General features: G+C 43.7%; 1 protein-coding gene across 1 annotated transcript in view; it reads left to right on the top strand.

The window, feature by feature from the left end:
* LAMB3 (laminin subunit beta 3) overlaps positions 1 to 18,857 on the top strand; it is a 95,843-nt gene that overhangs the window by 73,444 nt on the left and 3,542 nt on the right. The window contains exons 15-25 of the mRNA XM_044004085.1: positions 753 to 908; positions 2,445 to 2,641; positions 5,581 to 5,692; positions 8,446 to 8,824; positions 11,710 to 11,870; positions 11,994 to 12,214; positions 12,556 to 12,753; positions 13,554 to 13,698; positions 15,191 to 15,398; positions 16,414 to 16,555; positions 17,500 to 17,676. Of these exons, the coding sequence (XP_043860020.1) occupies positions 753 to 908; positions 2,445 to 2,641; positions 5,581 to 5,692; positions 8,446 to 8,824; positions 11,710 to 11,870; positions 11,994 to 12,214; positions 12,556 to 12,753; positions 13,554 to 13,698; positions 15,191 to 15,398; positions 16,414 to 16,555; positions 17,500 to 17,676 (2,096 nt within the window). The remainder of the gene's footprint in view (positions 1 to 752; positions 909 to 2,444; positions 2,642 to 5,580; positions 5,693 to 8,445; positions 8,825 to 11,709; positions 11,871 to 11,993; positions 12,215 to 12,555; positions 12,754 to 13,553; positions 13,699 to 15,190; positions 15,399 to 16,413; positions 16,556 to 17,499; positions 17,677 to 18,857) is intronic.

Here is an 18,857-nt window from a genome sequence, read left to right as displayed (position 1 = left end):
GGAAACTCAGTCTAGTGGGTGAGTAAAAACAGGGCCTCATGATAGCGACTTACAGAGCCATGTGTAAAAGTAGTTTTTGTTGTTCAGTAATGCCGTACTCTTCATGACTCCATTTTGGGATTTTCTTGGTAAAGATACTAGAATGTCTTGCCATTACTTCCTTTGGCTTATTTTAGAGAAGAGGAAATTGAGACCAACAGGGTAAAGTAACACACAGTTAGTAAGTGTCTGAGGCCAGATTTGAACTCAGGAAGATGAATCTTACTCATTCCAAGCCAGGTACTCAGTCCACTGTGCCACCTAGATGCCCAAAAAGTAGGTAGGGCTTCTATATCAGTACAAACAATGCACTTATTGCAAAAGAACTCCCATGAATGGGGTAATCTAGATTGGCAGTGTATAATCATTGATGACTTCTTGAAGGGTAATTTGGCTTTTTAAAAAATTCTGAACTCAACAAACACCAAATAAAATGGGCATTTGCATATTAGCAGAAGAGAAGATTTTGCACAAATCTGCAGGGCTCTGTTAGGTACAGTTTGCTTTTCTTTATAAGTGTATAAGTCCAACCTAAAGCTTTCAAAGCTTTTCTGCTTATCTCTGCATTATTTTGGAAGAAGGGTGGTTTTCAGTGGGATCTGCAAGGAAGTGATGGCTCTAGATTGGCAGAGAGGAAGGGAGGTGGGGGCAGTCTGCTTTTTTCTCTCTGCTTCGATCTTACTGTGAATACTGCTTCTGTATCCTCTCTGCAGCTTGTGAGTGTGACCCAGATGGGGCAGTGCCTGGGGCCCCCTGTGACCCACTGACTGGACAGTGTGTGTGCAAAGAGAACGTGCAGGGGGAACGATGTGACCTGTGCAAGCCTGGTTTCACTGGACTCACTTATACCAACCCACAGGGCTGTACTCGTAAGTTGGGGGCTAGGGGATGGGGGAGGAAGGCATGGGGAGAAGATGTCTTACTGGAGGTGGGGGAGGAGATGGCTAGGTTTGAGAGTGGGGGGACCTCATATCTTCTAGGTGGTACAGTGAAAAGAACCCAGGATCTGGTATTTACTACCTGTATCACCTTGGACAAGACACTTTACTACTTCTTCTTCTTCTTCTTCTTCTTCTTCTTCTTCTTCTTCTTCTTCTTCTTCTTCTTCTTCCTCTTCCTCTTCCTCTTCCTCTTCCTCTTCTTCTTCTTCTTCTTCTTCTTCCTCTTCCTCTTCCTCTTCCTCTTCTTCTTCTTCTTCTTCTTCTTCCTCTTCCTCTTCTTCTTCCTCTTCTTCTTCCTCTTCCTCTTCCTCTTCTTCTTCTTCTTCTTCTTCTTCTTCCTCTTCTTCTTCCTCTTCCTCTTCTTCTTCTTCTTCTTCTTCTTCTTCTTCTTCTTCTTCTTCTTCTTCTTCCTCTTCTTCTTCCTCTTCCTCTTCTTCTTCTTCTTCTTCTTCTTCTTCTTCTTCTTCTTCTTCCTCTTCTTCTTCCTCTTCCTCTTCCTCTTCTTCTTCTTCTTCTTCTTCTTCTTCTTCTTCTTCCTCTTCTTCTTCCTCTTCCTCTTCTTCTTCTTCTTCTTCTTCTTCTTCTTCTTCTTCTTCTTCTTCTTCTTCTTCCTCTTCCTCTTCCTCTTCCTCTTCTTCTTCTTCTTCTTCTTCTTCTTCTTCTTCTTCTTCCTCTTCTTCTTCCTCTTCCTCTTCCTCTTCCTCTTCTTCTTCTTCTTCTTCCTCTTCCTCTTCTTCTTCCTCTTCTTCTTCCTCTTCCTCTTCCTCTTCTTCTTCTTCTTCTTCTTCTTCTTCTTCTTCTTCTTCTTCCTCTTCTTCTTCCTCTTCCTCTTCTTCCTCTTCCTCTTCTTCTTCTTCTTCTTCTTCTTCTTCTTCCTCTTCTTCTTCCTCTTCCTCTTCTTCTTCTTCTTCTTCTTCTTCTTCTTCTTCTTCTTCTTCTTCTTCCTCTTCTTCCTCCTCTTCTTCTTCTTCCTCCTCCTCCTCTGATGTGCCCACTCCAGCCTCAATCAGGAGAATTGAGGATGATATAGGCAGAAACATTGGGACCCTCTTTCTATCACTTCCCAGCATTTAGCCTTCTTATGCTCCCAGGGCCCTATCATCCCCCACCCCCTTGACTAATTGTTGTTCTATTTTATTATTTCCTCCCTGTAAAACTGAGAGGCTATGCCACTTATTTCCAGCAGGTGGCAGCACAGGCTTAGGTTTCTTTGTAAAGCTAAGGGCGCGGTGGAAGACAAGGGATGATGGAGTGGGTCAGAGCAGGACTGGGCAGAGCTGTTAAGATTATGGAATGACATGAGAACTATCAGCCCATCCCTGGCACCCACAATGCATTTGCCGTCTAGGGGGCGTTTTATGGATCTCTCCATCTAGGGTTATCTCTGGGGGACATTTCCATGGGGTGGGGTGGGGGGATCACTCCTCAGGGGTCCTAGCCATAATACCACCTCTTGTCCTGCAGGCTGTGACTGTAGCATGCTGGGATCTCGGCGAGACATGCCCTGCGATGAGGAGACTGGACGCTGCCTATGCCTGCCCAATGTGGTTGGTCCCAAGTGTGATCAATGTGCTCCCCATTATTGGAAGGTGGCCAGCGGTAGGGGCTGTGAGCCATGTAACTGTGACCCTCACAATTCCTACAGCCCCCAGTGTAACCAGGTAAGGAGGTGAAAGGAGCCCAGTGGGATTGGGGGTGGGCGGTGAGCTCAGTGGAGAAGGAAAAATTAGCTTGGAGCACCAGGGGATGGAGAAGCAAGGAGCAGCAAGGATCCCTTTGGGAGAGTGGTCCTCCCCACTGAGGTATAAAGTATGCAGCGCTGAGCCTAAGTTTTTGCTTAACCGCGGTCAGCTTCTCTCGAAAGGAATTAGAGGACCTAGGGTCTAAATTGTCACTCACTACTTCTGTGGCCTTGGGCAAGTCACTTAATCAATCAATCAATCAATCAATCAATCAATCAATCAATCAGTATTTATTAACCATCACTAGGTGGCAGGCACTGTGCTAGGTGCTGGGGATACCAGCAACAAAGACTGAAACAACCCCTACTTACAAGGAGCCTATTCTCTATTCTAACTGGGGAGACAACATGAAAATAAATATAGTATAAATATAGAGTGAATAAAGAGAAATATATACAAAATAGCAAAGGACAGTGTAGTTGGGAGGGCAGTCACCGGCAGTTGGGAGGATAGGAAAAGCCTTGATGCAGAAGATGGGGCTTTAGCTGTGTTAAAATTCACCTCTTTGGACCTCAGTTTCTTCATCAGGAAAATTGAGACAGTTTTCTAAATTTATGCTCCTTTCTGGTCAGGGGAATTCTAGTTTCTTAGCTCATCTTTGGAATCCATCCAGGGCCTTTGTATTTCATTTTAAAGCTTTTCTCTTCAGAGCTTTCTAAACTTTCCGTGATTACAAATACTGCCCAAAGCACTAAGTCCCTCGGCCTTCGTAATTCCTGAACTGACATATCCCTGGCTTCAGAGATCTTCTCTACCCAATCCCTAATTACTTTTCCCCTTCTCCTGCCGCCATAACTGGATGCCCAAATCCAGTATTTAGTCACCATCTCTTTTCATTCTTGCTCATTACTATCATATATTCCATACCATGAATAGGTTTTCTAAGGCTTATTTGTAAGGAAAATAGAATACAGAAATTCACAAATAATACACCCAGGCATTGGAATTAGAAGTGTGGGGGAAAAAAGGGAAAAATATCTAGTCTCAGACTGGGGGCTACTTAATGACTAATTGCAATCCAGTTTGCTGGTCTTAGCTTAGCTATTGGATCCCCATAGCCAGGGAGCCCACTTAGGATTTCTAAAGAGAATGAAACCTTCTACCCCAGAACAATTCCTAGGGGGAGTTGAGACGGCACCTGCAAAGCAAACTCATTGGTCCATTCCACACTCCAACCATTAGGAAGCCTCCTAACTGAACATCAGGGTTTAGGATATTTGGTCTACATTTCTATCTAATCAATCAACCAATCAACTGCATTTATTAAGTATCTACTACCTGCCAGGTGCTAGAGATAGACAAAAATCAAAGTTTCTGCTTTTAAGGAACTTAAACACTTTCAGGGGAGACAATGTGTACATTTATAAGTATATACAGAATAAATATAAGATTAACCCAAAGCAGTTTAGACACAAAGGGCACTAGCCATAGAAGGAGGGGGAGATACAAGGCAGTGCTTGAGCTGAGTCTCGAAGGAAGTAATGGATTCCATGGGGAGGAAAGAGAAATGAGAGTAGATTCTAGTCATGGAAGATTGGCCCCAGTGCAGAGACATGGAAGTGGGAGATGGGGTGACAGATGTGAAGAAGAGCAAGGACAGTCTGGCTATACCACAGGGTTTGGAATGAGGGGGGATGTGTAATGAAGAGGGGCCAGGTGGTGAAGAACTTTAAAAGCCAAACAAAGAAGGTTCTATTCCATTCTAGAGGCAATAGAGAACACTGGAATTTATTAATTAGGGAAATGGCATGATCAGGCCCCTTCTGAAGGAAAAAACCACTCTGGCAATGGTGTGGAGGATGTTTTGGAGTAGGTAGAGACCAAGGGGAGACCAAACGGGGAGGCTAATGCAATAGTCCAGGAGGATGAGGATGAGAGCTTTCAATAAGATGGAGGCTGTGTGAGAACTGAGAAGAGGATAGACTCAAGAAATGTGATAGAAATGACAGTATTTGACAACTGATTGGATGTGAGGGAGGGAGATAACTCTGGGGTTGTGAACCTGGGTGAGTGGAAAGATGGAGGTGTACTTGGCAGAAATAGTGAAGTTGAGAAGAGGAGAGCATCTCCAGGGAAAAGACAGTTAATTCCATTTTGGTCATGTTGAGTTTGAGATGCCTGCTAGGACATCTAGTTTGAAACGTCTAATGGGCAGTTAGTAATTTGGGACTGGAACTCAGGAGAGAGTTTGCTTCCTTTCTGCACAATGATGAGACAAACAGATATATTCTAAACCTAAGAAAAATAATAATTTAACCCAACATGCAGTTCACCTTAAAATGTCATAGAACTCTTCATTTCTTATATATAGCCTCCCTGGAAGCAACAAAAAGAAAAATATCTACCAGTTTTTGAGGCTAGAGTGATAGAATAATATGAATATCAGGATGGGGGGGGGCTAGTGGTCAGCTTGTCTCACCCCCTCATTCAACACATAAGGAAATTGAGACTTAAGGAGAGTAAATGATCTGTTTAGGACCAACCATAGAACTAATTAAGAATTGAGCTAAGATTAGCACTGTCTCTTGCTTCCCAGATCAGTGTTCTTTCCACTACACCTGATTTGCCTCTTAGACTCGGCACCATCTCACCCTTGTTAGGACAATACCACAGAAAGCCCTTTCTAAAGAGTCTAACCTGTGTCAAAGTCCAGACTCACCATGCTTTCTTCAGGGCCCTGCCTTGTTGTGTGGGGACAATCACAGAGGAAAACACGTACCTCTTAGCTTGGAGCCCAAAGTCTAAAGCAGAGGTAGGGGTGGAGCTGCCTGGTTTCCAACTTAACCAAAGGCCCCCATCTCAGGGAGGAGCACTAGACTGGTATTATGTCTCCTGGTGGCACTCTCCTCTTGGCATAGTTCACAGGTCAGTGTCCATGCCGGGAAGGATTTGATGGCCCAACGTGCAGCGCCGCATCCATTCGCCAATGTCCAGATCGGTCCTATGGAGATACTGGTACTGCATGTCGAGGTATGCTTTATCCAGAGTAGAATGTGACCAGAGAGTGGGTGGTTATGTCTGTGAGCATGAAAGGCAGGGTGGGGTAGTGAATAGAGTATTGGAATTGGACTCAGAATCCTTACTAGTAGGGACAAGTCACTTAGTGTCAGTGAGACTCAATGTCCTAATCTATGAAGTGATGCTAATGGTACCTCTAATGCCTATCTCACAGGTTTGTTGAGAGGCTTCAATGGTATAATCTACGTAAAGTATTTTGCAAACTATAAAATGCTCTTAAAATGTCAGTTATCATTATTGGGTCCATGTGAACATGGATGCGAGACTTTGCACATCTACCAGTTGGTTGGCAAGCATTTTTTGATTAGGGGCAATTAGGTGGCACAGTGAGTTCAAATCTGCTCTCAGACACTTGCGAGCTGTGTGAGCCTGGGCAAGTCACTTAACCCTGCTTGCCTCAGTTTCCTCACATGTAAAATGAGCTGGAGAAGGAAATGGCAAACCACTCTAGTATCTTTGCCAAGAAAACCCCAAATGGGGTGTGAGAAAATAATGGGATTTGGCAGATACTCAAAGGCCCCACCTGGAGATTAATCTAAACTGATTGAATTAAGTGAGACTGATTGACTTTGCTGATTAGCCTACTTAAACTTAATTAGATTGTAACCTCACCTGGCCAGCCCTTAAGAAGGTATTGTTCTCAGAAGCTAAGGACTTTGAACTCAATAGGAGACTACCTTCAAGTCCAGTGAACCAATAGATTTGGATGACACTTAACCAATCATTTTGAAGCAGTGTGTAAGGACCGTCTCTGCTCCAGACTTATAAAAAGCTTCCGCACTCAGTTTGCTGAGTCTGTTCATGATTGAAGCAGGCTTGTGGTGGAGGACTTGAGGAAGAACCAGACCAGGCTGGAACTCTAGGCTAGATAGGCCTTTTCTTAACTTTCTGAACTCCACGTGTTTTCTTTTTTTTTCTTTTTCTTTTTTTTTTTACTAATACCTGGTATGCTTTAATAAATGCTTAATGCCCAAAGCCTGGTGCTAAAGCTTCTAGTTTAAAGTGACCACATATTTAGATTTTAAACATCACAGTGGTCATGAAGAGTCAGACATGGCTGAAAACAACTAAATAACAAAAATCTGTTATGTGCCACATGATAAAATTTATAGGCTATGGATCACTGTGAAGGGAGCTGGGGATACAGAGACAAAAGTGAACAGTGTCTGCCCTTTAGAAGCTAGCATTGCATTGGTATAGACAACATGCACCTATATAAGCATGTGCAAGATATACATTTTAAAAATCCAGGTAATTTTTGAGAGGGAAGCCCCTAGAAGCTAGAAGAATGACCTCACATGGCAAGTGATACCTGAGCTAAGCTTTGAAAAAAATTAGAAATTCAGGGTAGAGAAGGTGAGACTGGAATGCATAGTGGTGGGTAGGGGTCAGTGTGTGTGTGTGTGTGTGTGTGTGTGTGTGTGTGTGTGTGTGTGTGTGTGAGAGAGAGAGAGAGAGAGAGAGAGAGAGAGAGATTGATTATGATTATGCAAGGATAAGTTTATGTAATGGGACCATGCTCACCTGTATTGTCTGGTATTTGTGCTGTGCTCATTCATTGTAACTGGAGAATAAACTTCACCAGTCCCAGTGAATGCAAAAGATCATTAGAATGAATGATCTTCCATCTGTTCACCTGCCCTAAAAGTCAATTCCCTGTTGGCATTTCAGCAAATGTCCCAGATGTGTCCTGGTACTTTGAGTGTGTTGCATTTCTTTCTCTTTTCCAGAGAGAAACCAAATTTCCTGGAGTTGATCTCCATTATTTCTGGCAGGCAGAGAGAGGGATATTTTTTCCCTATTGGAAAGAAAAAGAAACAAGAGCCCAAAGATTATAAAAACAAGACCATAGATTTAGAGTTGGAAGCGACCTTAGATGCTGTTGAACCACAATTCTAACACTATTAGGTTTTCTAACCCTAATTCCCCATCTGTAAAATGGGGATAATATTAGTATCTTCTTTGAAGTGTTGTTGTGAGGATCACATGAGATAATATGTATAAAGTGCTTTGTAAATTTTAAAGTGCTATACGAATGTTAGCTATTATCACTATCCAGTTCAACCCCCTTATTTTACAGATGAGGAAACTGAGGCCCATAGTCACTCAGTAAGTAGCAGAGCCTGGATTTCAATTTTGATCCTTTCACTCCAAATCCATTGCCCTTCACACCATACCAATAGAGGGCTTTTAGGGTTTACAAAGTGTTTCCCTTACAATAATCTTGTGAGATGAGAGGCAGTATAGTATAGGGGATAGAGAGCCAGCCACCATTGGGATCAGAAGAAGTGGGTTCAAGTTTTACCACTGATCTATACTGACTATATGATTCTCTTTAAGTCCCTTAACCTCTCAGAGTTCAAAGCAACTATGATTATAAATAGTAGAGAAGGTGCCCATTTATATTGATAGAAGGAATTTCCTCATTGGGAGTTCTTTGTACCAAGGAACTCCCAGGTTTAGTCCAAGAAAAATACAATAGATAACATTTATAATGATGCTCATTTGATTCCTGCATATGGACATGGTGTCTGATGTTATTTTCATTTGACAAATAAGGAAACTGAGGTTTACAGAAGTAAAAACCACCCCTGCCCTCAGCGAGCTTTCAACCATGGTACTCTTTATCCCCAACCACACTGGGTCCATCACTCAGCCCCTGCCCTCAGGACTCACTCCTCTGTCTCTTTTTGCCCCACCTTCAGCCTGTGATTGTGATTTTCGGGGGACAGAGGGTCCAGGCTGTGACAAAGCTACAGGTCGATGCTTGTGTCGCCCGGGCTTTGCTGGTTCCCGTTGCGACCAGTGCCAGAGGGGTTTCTGTGACAACTATCCAGTTTGTGTGGCCTGCCACCCCTGCTTCCAGACATTTGATAGGAATATCCGAGAGGAAGCCCTGCGTCTTAGGGCCCTGATCAACACCACAGCTGGGCTCCAACCAGGGTCTGGCCTAGGGGAACACGAACTGGGGCCCCGGATCATGGAGGCGGAGAACAGCATCCGACAGATCCAGGCGATCCTCAGAATGCCCTCGGTCACAGAGCAAGAGATAACTGAGGTGGCAAATGTCATCTTCTCCATCAGGTACTTTCCCCCTCATTCTCCCTCCTACTCACTTGAAATTTGACAAAGAAGTACACAGGGAAAGAAAAACAAGCAGCTCTTGATTAGTCATCCTAATGGGAGGGAACCAGATGTGAAGGAATAGGGAATTTTTATGAATTTGGAGGATGCTTTTGGCATTGAGATACAACCTGTTTGTTGCACACATGTCCCGTGCTGCCCCTTGAGTCAAGGGAGGAGAGAGAAGACGATGAGATACCAGACTTAGGAGGTACAGGTTTGGGTGGGAGAAGTCCCAAGAGCCAGTGAGGTATTTACGTGTCTTTTTGATTGCTTGAAAGTGAAGTGAGGCTTTTAAATTTACCAGCGGGTGGAACATAATCAACCAGAAACTGGTCAGACTCTAGGACTGGGCTCAGGGAAGGAGAAGCAAAATGCATGAGGTTGGCTCTGCAGATTCTAGAACATGGCGGAGACCAGGAGATGATGGACTGTGGAATATGGTTCAAAGAAATCAGCTAGACTAGGATATATTTATGAAGTTTGAGAGCTGTCCAGTTAGACATCGGACAGATTCTTTGATAGTTCACTGTTTCTCTGACTGTTAATAATAATTCACAATTCAATAGCCCATAAAGGTTTGTTGGTTGTTCAGTAATTTCAGTTGTGTCCAACTCTTTGGGATACCATTTGGGGTTTTCTTGGCAGAGATAATGGAGTGGTTTACCATTTCCTTCTTCAGCTCATTTTATAGATGAGGTAATTGAGGCCAACAGGGCTACACGACTTGTCCAAGGTCACATAGCTAGTAAGTTTCTGAGAAAGGATTTGAACTCAGGAAGAAGAGTCTTCCTGATTCCAGGCCCGGAACTCTATCCACTGTGACACCCACCTGCCCTCCCTTTAAGGTTTAAAAACTCTTTTCTCAAAACAAAACTATGGATTAAGGAGTACAATTTATGAATCTACTCTTTCCTCTGTTGATAAACATCTTGGCTTATCTACAAATTACTCAGGATGTAAAAGGAGGAAAGAGAAGTTCTGCTTAGATGTCTGAGGTTCTCTATGACTGCATTAGTTTATGGATAGGAGATACAGCATCGGGTAGGTCTTTTTCCCAGATTTTGTCCAGTCTTCTATTTGACTAGGGTATGACAGGCATCAGGTTTAAGATAGACTGAGTCTTTAAGGTGGTGGAGAAGAATCAGCTGGGACAGTCATCTCTTCTGAGACAGGTCCAGTCATGATCTGTGTCCCTGGGGGAAACTATGGATTTGCTAGTTTCCCAGAGGAAGACTATCTGATCTTAGAATGAGTTATCTAAAAATAATTTTGTATTTGGCTTTAGAATGAATGACACACCCCACACCCCATTTAGCTTTCTGTTTGCTGCAGGTGATACTAAAATTAGTTAGCTTTCTTTGAGCCCACACAGACTTGACAGTCAGAAAAAGCAGCTATGAGTATGTGCAGGGAGAAGGCGGCCTGGTATTCAATACTGTCAGTGCTGATGACTAGTTCTGTAACCACAGACCAATCCTTCACCTGTGTGGGCCTCAGTTTCTGTAAAGGCAAGAGTTAGCATTGGATGACCCCTGTTCTCTAGATCAGGGACTCTTTATCTGTGGACCGTATACCCTCTCTCTACCCTCCCTCCCCCTTCCCTCCCCAAGGATTGATTTCAGGGGTCTGTGATCTTAGATGGGAAAAATTTATATTGTAATTTCAATCTAATTTGTTTCCTTGGTAATCTCATGTATTTCATGCATTAAAAGCATGATTCTGTGAAGGGAGCCATAGGCTTCAACAGATTGCTGAACACACCATGACACAAAAACGGTTAAGAACTCTGATGACTTCTATGGGCCTTAGTTCCATAAAATGGGAATAATACTATTTTCCCTATTTCAGTTACAGGGTCCTTGTAAGGCCCAAATAAGGTAATCTATGTGAAAATACAAGCATTTTGTGACCATAAAGTATGTGTGTACATATATGTATGTAAACATGTGTGTGTACACACACATCTGTATATATGTACATATTCATATATACACACACACAAATACAATTATCTTTTCCACATTGTGACTTTCTCCATGTCAATTTGGCATAAGAAATTAATGAGAATTTTGGGGGAGTTTTCTAGAAGCTGCAGGATTCTAGAAATCACTATCATAATAATAACTAACGTTGCTATGGTGCTTACCACCTGCCAGGTACCATGCTGAGTGCTTTACAATCATTATCTCATTTGATGCTCACAACAACCTGGGAGGTGGGAGTTAACATTATCCCCATTTTACAGATGAGGAAACCAAGACAAACAGAAATTAAATGACTTGCTTAGGGTCATACAACCAGTAAGTGTCTGAGGTTGGATTTGAACTCCGATCTTCCTGACTCCAGGCCTTGTACTCTATCCAGTGTGCCATCCGTCTGCCCTGATTTAGCATCGATTGTCTTCAACAAGCATTTATTAAGTACTGTGTTCCAGGCACTGTGCTAAACAATCAGAGTGAGGTGGATGGTAAATGTATTGTTATCATCACTCAACCCCTCTATGAGGACAGGGACTATTTGTCTTGGTATTCCAGGGCCTAGCACTGAGACTTGATGAAGTAAGTACTTAATAAATGTTGATTTTATATCCATGAGGAGGTCATAGTATCAAATGCAAGAGGTCATGGTCACTGCTTGGGGAGACATCTTTGCCTCTACTGGCAACTTTGGATGAGCTAGAGTGAATTTTTAGCCTATGGATGATAAAGGCCTCTTGGCTTTTCCTTGGACCCTTTCCTGACTTAGCTGAAACTTCCTCTTGAGATGGGAGGTGGCTGGTCAGGTCAAGGAAGGCAGGCAGGCATCTATTCTGCCCCCCATCAACAGCTCCTTTCTCCCCACAGGAGGACCCTTCAGAGTCTTCGAACAGATCTGCCCTTAGAAGAGGAGACAGATTCTCTTTTAGGAGAGCTGGAAAATCTGGACAAAAGTCTTAAGCTCCTCCTCATTCAATATCAGAACAAGAGAGAGCAATTTGAGAGAATTAGTAGCACAGATCCTTCAGGTAAAGGTGCACAGGGTCTTATGCTCCCTCTTTATGTGGCTCAGGATGCCATCTCTGTTCTCTTCATCTTCCTCTTCAGCCCCCCAGTTCCATAGGTAGCTAATGCCCTTTCTCATCCTGCAGGTTCCTTCAGGATGCTGAACTCTGCCTACCAGATGTCTTCCCAAGCTGCTCAACGTATTGCTAGCAGCTCAGACCTGCTGCTCCAGGCCCTTAACAGCCGGAGAGAAGCTGAAAGGCTTGAGAGGCAGGTGGAAGGAAGTGGGGGTGCTGGGGGGCCACAGCTCCAGACCCTGAGGCAACAAATGGCTTCCTTTCCCAATCTGACACCCACCATCAACAAGGTGAGTCCCTTAGCTCTTGAGAGGGATTCTAAGAGCATTCCTCATTACCAAGAACCTCTCCCCACCTACTTTATGCTTTGGACACCCCCATTGCTGACTCACATTTCTTTTCAGATTCTCCCTATTCTTTGTACTTTCTTCTCCTCCCCCCAGCCACTATAAACCCCTATCCCCCATATGTTCAGTGGTTGCTATGGAGACAAATTTCTAGGCCATTGTTGCCATGGTAATGGTCAGCTATTTGTTTTCTGGGAGTGGGATGGGGCAGTCTTCGAGTGGGTGGGTTTTAGCCAGGGTGATGGATAGAAGGCCTTCTTGATTCTCCCTCTTTCCCATGGCAGATTTGCGGGACCACGAGGCAGGAGATCTGTACTCCAGGGCAGTGCCAAGGGATGCTGTGTCCCCGAGACAATGGCACAGCCTGTGACCCTGACTGTAGAGGCACCCTCCAATGGGCAGGCAGTTCCTTCAGGACTGCTAAGCAGGTGTCCCAACAGCTCCAGGACTTCAATGCTCAGCTCCAACAAACTAGGCAGATGGTAGGTATGGGTTGTGCAGAAGGGAGAGAGATGGACAGAAAAGCCCAAGCATCCTGAATACACTTTCTGTAACCCCTCGAAAGGAGATCAGGTTTATTCCAACTTCTGTCTGACAGCCAAAGAAACCGACTGCAGAGTGTAGAATCTTAGACTTGGAAGGGACCATCTGGTCTAATTTAGACATGCAGCATGGACCACCTCATGGTGATCTTTTAGTCTACGGCCTAAGCCCTCCAGTGGTGGCCTCCAGAAGCAGCTCATTCCTTTTCTTTGGCAGAGGGGAATAACTATAATTATTAGGAAAATGTTCCTTTTTTGGATTGTAAATCTGTCTCTCTGTAACTTCTATCTAGTTGTTCCTAGTTTTGCTCTCTGAGGCCAAGCAGAATAAAAGGTCTATTTCTTCTATAAGGCAGCCATTCAAATACTTAAAAACAGTTAGCATATTCCCTCTTTCCCTAGCCTAGGTTTTTTTTTTCTTCTTTAGACTAAACACTTCCTGTCTCTTCAACCTGTCCTTATATGATATGATCTCAGATAGCTTTAGAAAGGTCATATATCACATGAAGGGTGAGAATTCCCAGCCTTTGTTTTTGCTCTGGTGTTCAGTGACTCCTGTGAACACTAATCTTTTTTCAGGATCATAGCTACCTGGCCAATCCAAATGCTTCCTGGGTAGGAGTTAGGAGAGAGGGGATTTCCCAGATTATTTTTTTGGGGGGGGGGTACAATTAAAAGAACAGACAAGGAATCTCTTGAGATGTGAGCTGTTTTCTTTCTTTTTCTATGTCCATTATTAGATTAGGGAAGCAGAAGAAGCTGCCACCCAGATCCAGACAGATGCCCAGCGCCTAGAGATCCAGGTGAGCAACAGTCAATCTCAGATGGAAGAGGATGTCCGACGCACTCGCCTCCTTATCCAGCAGGTCCGGGACTTTCTCAGTGGTGAGTGCTTTCCCCATCCCTTTCCCTTTAGGGTCCGGACCTGGGGAGTGTTTTTTGCTGATGGGTTGTGAGGTAGGATGGTGTTAGTCAAGAAATCACTGGACTATGTGATTTCCCAGTCTTGCTGCGTGACCTTGGGTAGGCAATGCTTTTTGCTCTCTCCACCTCAGTTTCCCTATGTGTCAAATGAGGACGATAATTATAAGAATCAAGTAAGATGTGGATGTGAAAAGTTAAAGGTGCCAAACAAATGCATTATTACTATTTCTGTTATTGTTATTAGTAACAATATTTCCTGGTGCTTTTCTGGAAATCTTCTTGGCCAGGGGCCCAATGACTACCATCTGGAGGAATGACATAGCTGCTATTACAGTTCTTGGTTCTATATAGCACCATTCCAAAGAGACCAAGGCACCTTCCTATCTATAACTAATGTCCACAAGCATCACTGGCAAGTAGGAGGAGGCAGAGAGGATTCATTCTCTTTGTGTTGTGGTTGTTCAGTTGTTTTAGTCATGTCTGATTCTTTGTGACCTCACTTGGTATTTTCTTGGCAAGATACTAGAGTGCTTTGCCATTTCCTTCTCCAGCTCATTTGACATATGATGAAACTTAGGCAAAGAGGGTGAAGTGACTTGCCCAGAGTCATGCAGCTAGTAATGTCTGAGGCCAGATTCGAATTCAGGAAGATGAATCTTTCTGACTCCAGGCCCAGCACTCTATCCACTGCATCACCTAGCTGTCCCTTCTCTTTGTGTTATAAGTAGGAAAAGTGAGGCTCAGAGAGGTTCAATGATTTGCTAAAAGACCAGGGCCAAACTGAGATTCCTAAACTAGGGCTTTTGGACTTTGTGGCCTGAAGGGTAAGATGCAGTAAGCATGATCAGGGCCCCTAGGAGAGGACTTCTTCCCAGAGAGGAAGAGTTCTTTGTTAATCTGATGTGAGAGCTCACCTCTTTCTATCTGTACAGGTAGCAAGGTTCTTGGGAAGGCAATCCCAGCAGGATCTGGGTTCTAGTTCTATCTCCTACACTAGCTATATGACTTTGAGCAAGTCACAACCTCTGTGAGCCTCAGTTTCTTAATCTGTAAGACAGGATTAAAAATACATGTGGAGCCCCAGAGTCAGGGTGAGGAAAGTGCTTTATAAACATTAAAGCACCATTATCACTGTGAGTAATATCCATTATGTTGTTGTTGTTGTTATTGATACTATTTTTACATTAACCAGGTGCACTAACTTAGTGAAGCTGGCTTCACGAGTCAGGATTCAGCCTTTCAGATAAATAAGGTCTTCCCTGCCTAAAACCCAGGAGGTCTAGTCTCCCTCTCTAATACAATGGAAGTAGTATACTTTTTTGTGGCTGGCAGGAGAGGGATGCTTCTAGATTGGGGTAGTGTGTGCTTCTTCCTTGGCTCTGAGGAATCTCTGACCCTTTGAGAAGAGGGCAGAGGGAAGCTCCCTCACACCTGGCCCACACCTGCCTTTCAGACCCCAGCACAGATGCAGCCACCATCCAGGAGATCAGCGAGTCAGTTTTGGCTCTGTGGCTGCCCACGGACTCTGCTACAGTGCTTCGGAAGATGAATGAGATCCAGGCCATTGCAGCCCGGTTGCCTAATGTGGACCTGATTCTGTCTCAGACCAAGCAGGACATTGCTCGGGCTCGGAAGCTCCAGGAAGAGGCTGAACTGGCCAGGTAAAGCTGAACCCTTTTGGTTTCTTCCTTGTCCCTTATAATCTCCCAATTTGTTGCAGGGAAATAATGACTGTAGGACCTAGGTTGGGATGTGGGGGAACAACAAGGGGAATGTATGTGATTATCTCTTTTTTAAAAATTTTTAAAAATTTTATTTTTATTTTTTAAATTTTTAACATTTTTTTTGTGGGGCAATGAAGGTTAAGCAACTTGCACAGGGTCACACACCTATTAAGTGTCAAGTGTCTGAGGCCAGATTTGAATTCAGGTCCTCCTGAATCCAGGGCCAGTGCTTTATCCACTGTGCCACCTAGCTGCCCCCAAGATTAGCTCTTGTTTCATCCTAGTTCAAACTATAAGCTATGAAGCTTGCTAGCTGTGTGACCCTATGGGATTCACATTTCATTCAGCCTCATTTTATTCATCTGTAAAATGGAAGTGATAATAACACTTACCTCTCAGGGTTCTCATGAGGGCCAAAATACTTTGTAAACCTTAAAGTGCTTTATAAGTGTCACTGATGAGCCTCTGCCTATTAGGGACTTTACATGGAGGATGGTGAGTATGGAGTTTGTCACAAACTGGGTACCCTGAGTGTTCCTGGGTAGAGGTAGTTTGTGGTCAGTTTTATAATTTTTTTCCTTCAAATGATGTAACATATGCATAGCACTTTGCAAACCTTAGGGTGCTTTATAAATGTTAGCTATTATTAGTTATTATTATTATTAGCATTAGCATTAACGACCTATGTCCTTCAAAATCCAGGTTCTGGAATGTGGAAAGTAATTATTTAAGGTGTCTAATTTTTTTGGTGGAGGGTGGGATTCTAACTGTTTTAGTGGCATACTATTTTCCTGAGTGGGAGCACTCAAAAAATCAATCAATCAGTTCAGTTGTCCTAATCTCTTGCTTGGTTTGAGAAGTGGTGCACCCTGGGCTGGTGGGATGGGATTGCATGTTCTCCTCTGTCTCTTTTCCCTCCCTTTGACTTCCCCTAATCATAATCACATCTCAGGAGCCGAGCCATTGCTGTGGAGGGTCAGGTGGAGGATGTGGTGGAGAACCTGCGTCAGGGCACAGTGGCCCTTCAGGAGGCAGAGGACACCATGCAAGGCACCAGTCGCTCCCTGGGACTCCTGCAGGACCGGATCACTGAGGTGAGCCAGTGTTTGATGGCTTCTCCTCTTTCAGTGCCTTCAAATTGGAAAAGTTAGAAAAGTGATCTTTGGCTCACAGGGCTACAAAGAAATGAGGCCTTACAGGAAGGAGGCAACAGGCTTAGTGGGAATAGGGGAGGCTGACTTCCTTTGCAATTGGCCTTTCTGGGTCTCTGTGTCTCTTGGGGAAAGGGGAGGAGAGGCATGTGAGGCTCTGAGTGTCATTATTATTGTCTCAGAAAATATCTTAGGACGTCATGGCATCTCAAAGATGGGAGGGACTTCAAAGGCCACCTACTACCTGTAAAAACCTGCACCCAATGAGAAATCTCTTCTACAATATTCATTCATTGTTTTTCTCTCAATAGCACAAACTTGTTAAGTGCCTACTGTGTGTTAGGCAGTGTGTTATCATCGATAAAGAATAGGTCTTAGAGTCAGTAAGTGCTGGGTTCAAATTTTGCCTCCGATATACTGTGTGACTCTGGGCAAGTCATTTAACCCCTGAGCCCCAGGCAGCTCTCAGACAATAGGTTGCAGAGCAGGTGGAGGGAGTTTCCTCACTTGGAAGTCCTAAATGAATTTAAACAATGAAATTACAGTTTCAGTCCCTATCCCCATCCACCAACCCCCTACCCAAATGTGCCAGACATTATCTTTGGCACTGATATGCTTATCTGGCCTTTCTTGAAGAGAATCAATGGGAAAGATGCTCATTTGCTCTAAGCCAAGACTTAGGGGAGCCAGAGAAGGAGGTGGGGGGAAATCTGGGACAGGAACAATGTGGAATTTCTAGGTTAGAGTAAACTTTTGTAGATGCTAATTTGGGGGGAGTGTTTTTTGGGAGAAGAATGAGGGTACCTCCAGGATACTGTAGTAAACCACAAGCTCTTTCTTTTCCCCACTTTCACCCTTGATGTTTTGCCCTTTCTACCTCCCCCTAGGTGCAGCAGGTTCTTGCTCCAACAGAAAGGATGGTGACAGGTATGATGGAGCAGCTAACCAGCTTCAGGGACCGGATCGAGCAGCTCCGCCACAAGGTTGGGGAGCAGAGAGCACAATCTGCCCAAGCCCAGAAGATTGCCCAGGGGGCCAGTGAGCATGCTCTCAGTGCTCAGCAGGTATGAGAAGTTAACAAGAGTCAGCCCCAACCACCATGCACTCGGTTGCCTCTTAGCCTAACGTTCCTGGTGCCACTCCAGGAAGGAAAGGAATGGGAATTTCTATTATATATGCTAGGAAATGGAAGAGCCAGAATGTCTAGAATTATAGAATGTTTGATCTGGAGAGGATCTTAGAATTTGTCTAATCCAACCTTCCCCACTTTACAGAGAAGATAACAGAGTTCTAATTTATTATAGATGCCTAAGGACATATAATGAGCCTAAGGGGAGAGCTTGGATCAATCAATCAATAAATAAATGTTATTAAGTAAGTGTTAGAAACACAAGTAAAAAGTGAAAACATCTATCTCCTTGCCATCATGGAACTTACATTCTAACTGGGGAGACCATACATATGTGGTTATATACACAACACATACAAAGTGGATACAAAGTAACCCTAGTAGGGAAGATAGTAGTTAATAGCTCCTCAGGGGACTGGGGAGGCCTTCTTGAAGAGTCCTTGAGAGCTGAGTCTAGAAAAAAGTATTCTTCAAGAGGCCAGGATTCTAAGAATGAGTACAAGTGAGTATAGGAGAGCTTTCCAAGCATGAGGAACAGCTAGTACAATGGAATAGAGCTAGGCAGTGGATCACTGTGTGTTAGGAATAGCAAGTAACCTAGTATGGTTGGACTGTTTTTGACTATCAGTCTGGGGTTCTATCTTGCTTTTCCCCAATTCAGACTGATATTCTTAGGCTAACAAATTAGTTTAGATAATAGGTTACTCTTAAAATATCAGTTCCACTCTCTTTTCCCCCCTTGAGACCAGAAGGCATGTAACTGTGCTCTTCTCTGCAGTCCAAAGCTTTTCTGCTAAAGAATTAGGATTCAGGATTCAGATATGTCCTTCAGAAACTCTTCTTGAAACTTCATTCATTTGCTTATTCATTCATTGCTTATTGGGCAATTCTTATAGGCCCAGAACCATGCTGAGCAATGTAGGAGAGACAAAGGAAGTTATGATTGTTTACCTTGGGAATCTTGAGAGCAGGGAGGCTTTCTCATCTGGTCTTAAATGATTTATAAAAGCATCACCAGCCTAAAACAGAAACAGCATTAGTCACCAATAAGACAAAAGCAGAAAATGTTTGTCGAATTGAATCGAAATGAAAGGGCCAAGTTGTATAATCCACTCC

This window comes from Dromiciops gliroides, chromosome 4 (genome assembly GCF_019393635.1).
Source record: "Dromiciops gliroides isolate mDroGli1 chromosome 4, mDroGli1.pri, whole genome shotgun sequence".
NCBI lineage: Eukaryota > Metazoa > Chordata > Mammalia > Microbiotheria > Microbiotheriidae > Dromiciops > Dromiciops gliroides.
Note: the sequence above shows the minus strand (reverse complement) of the source record. Positions and strands in the feature narration are given on the sequence as shown.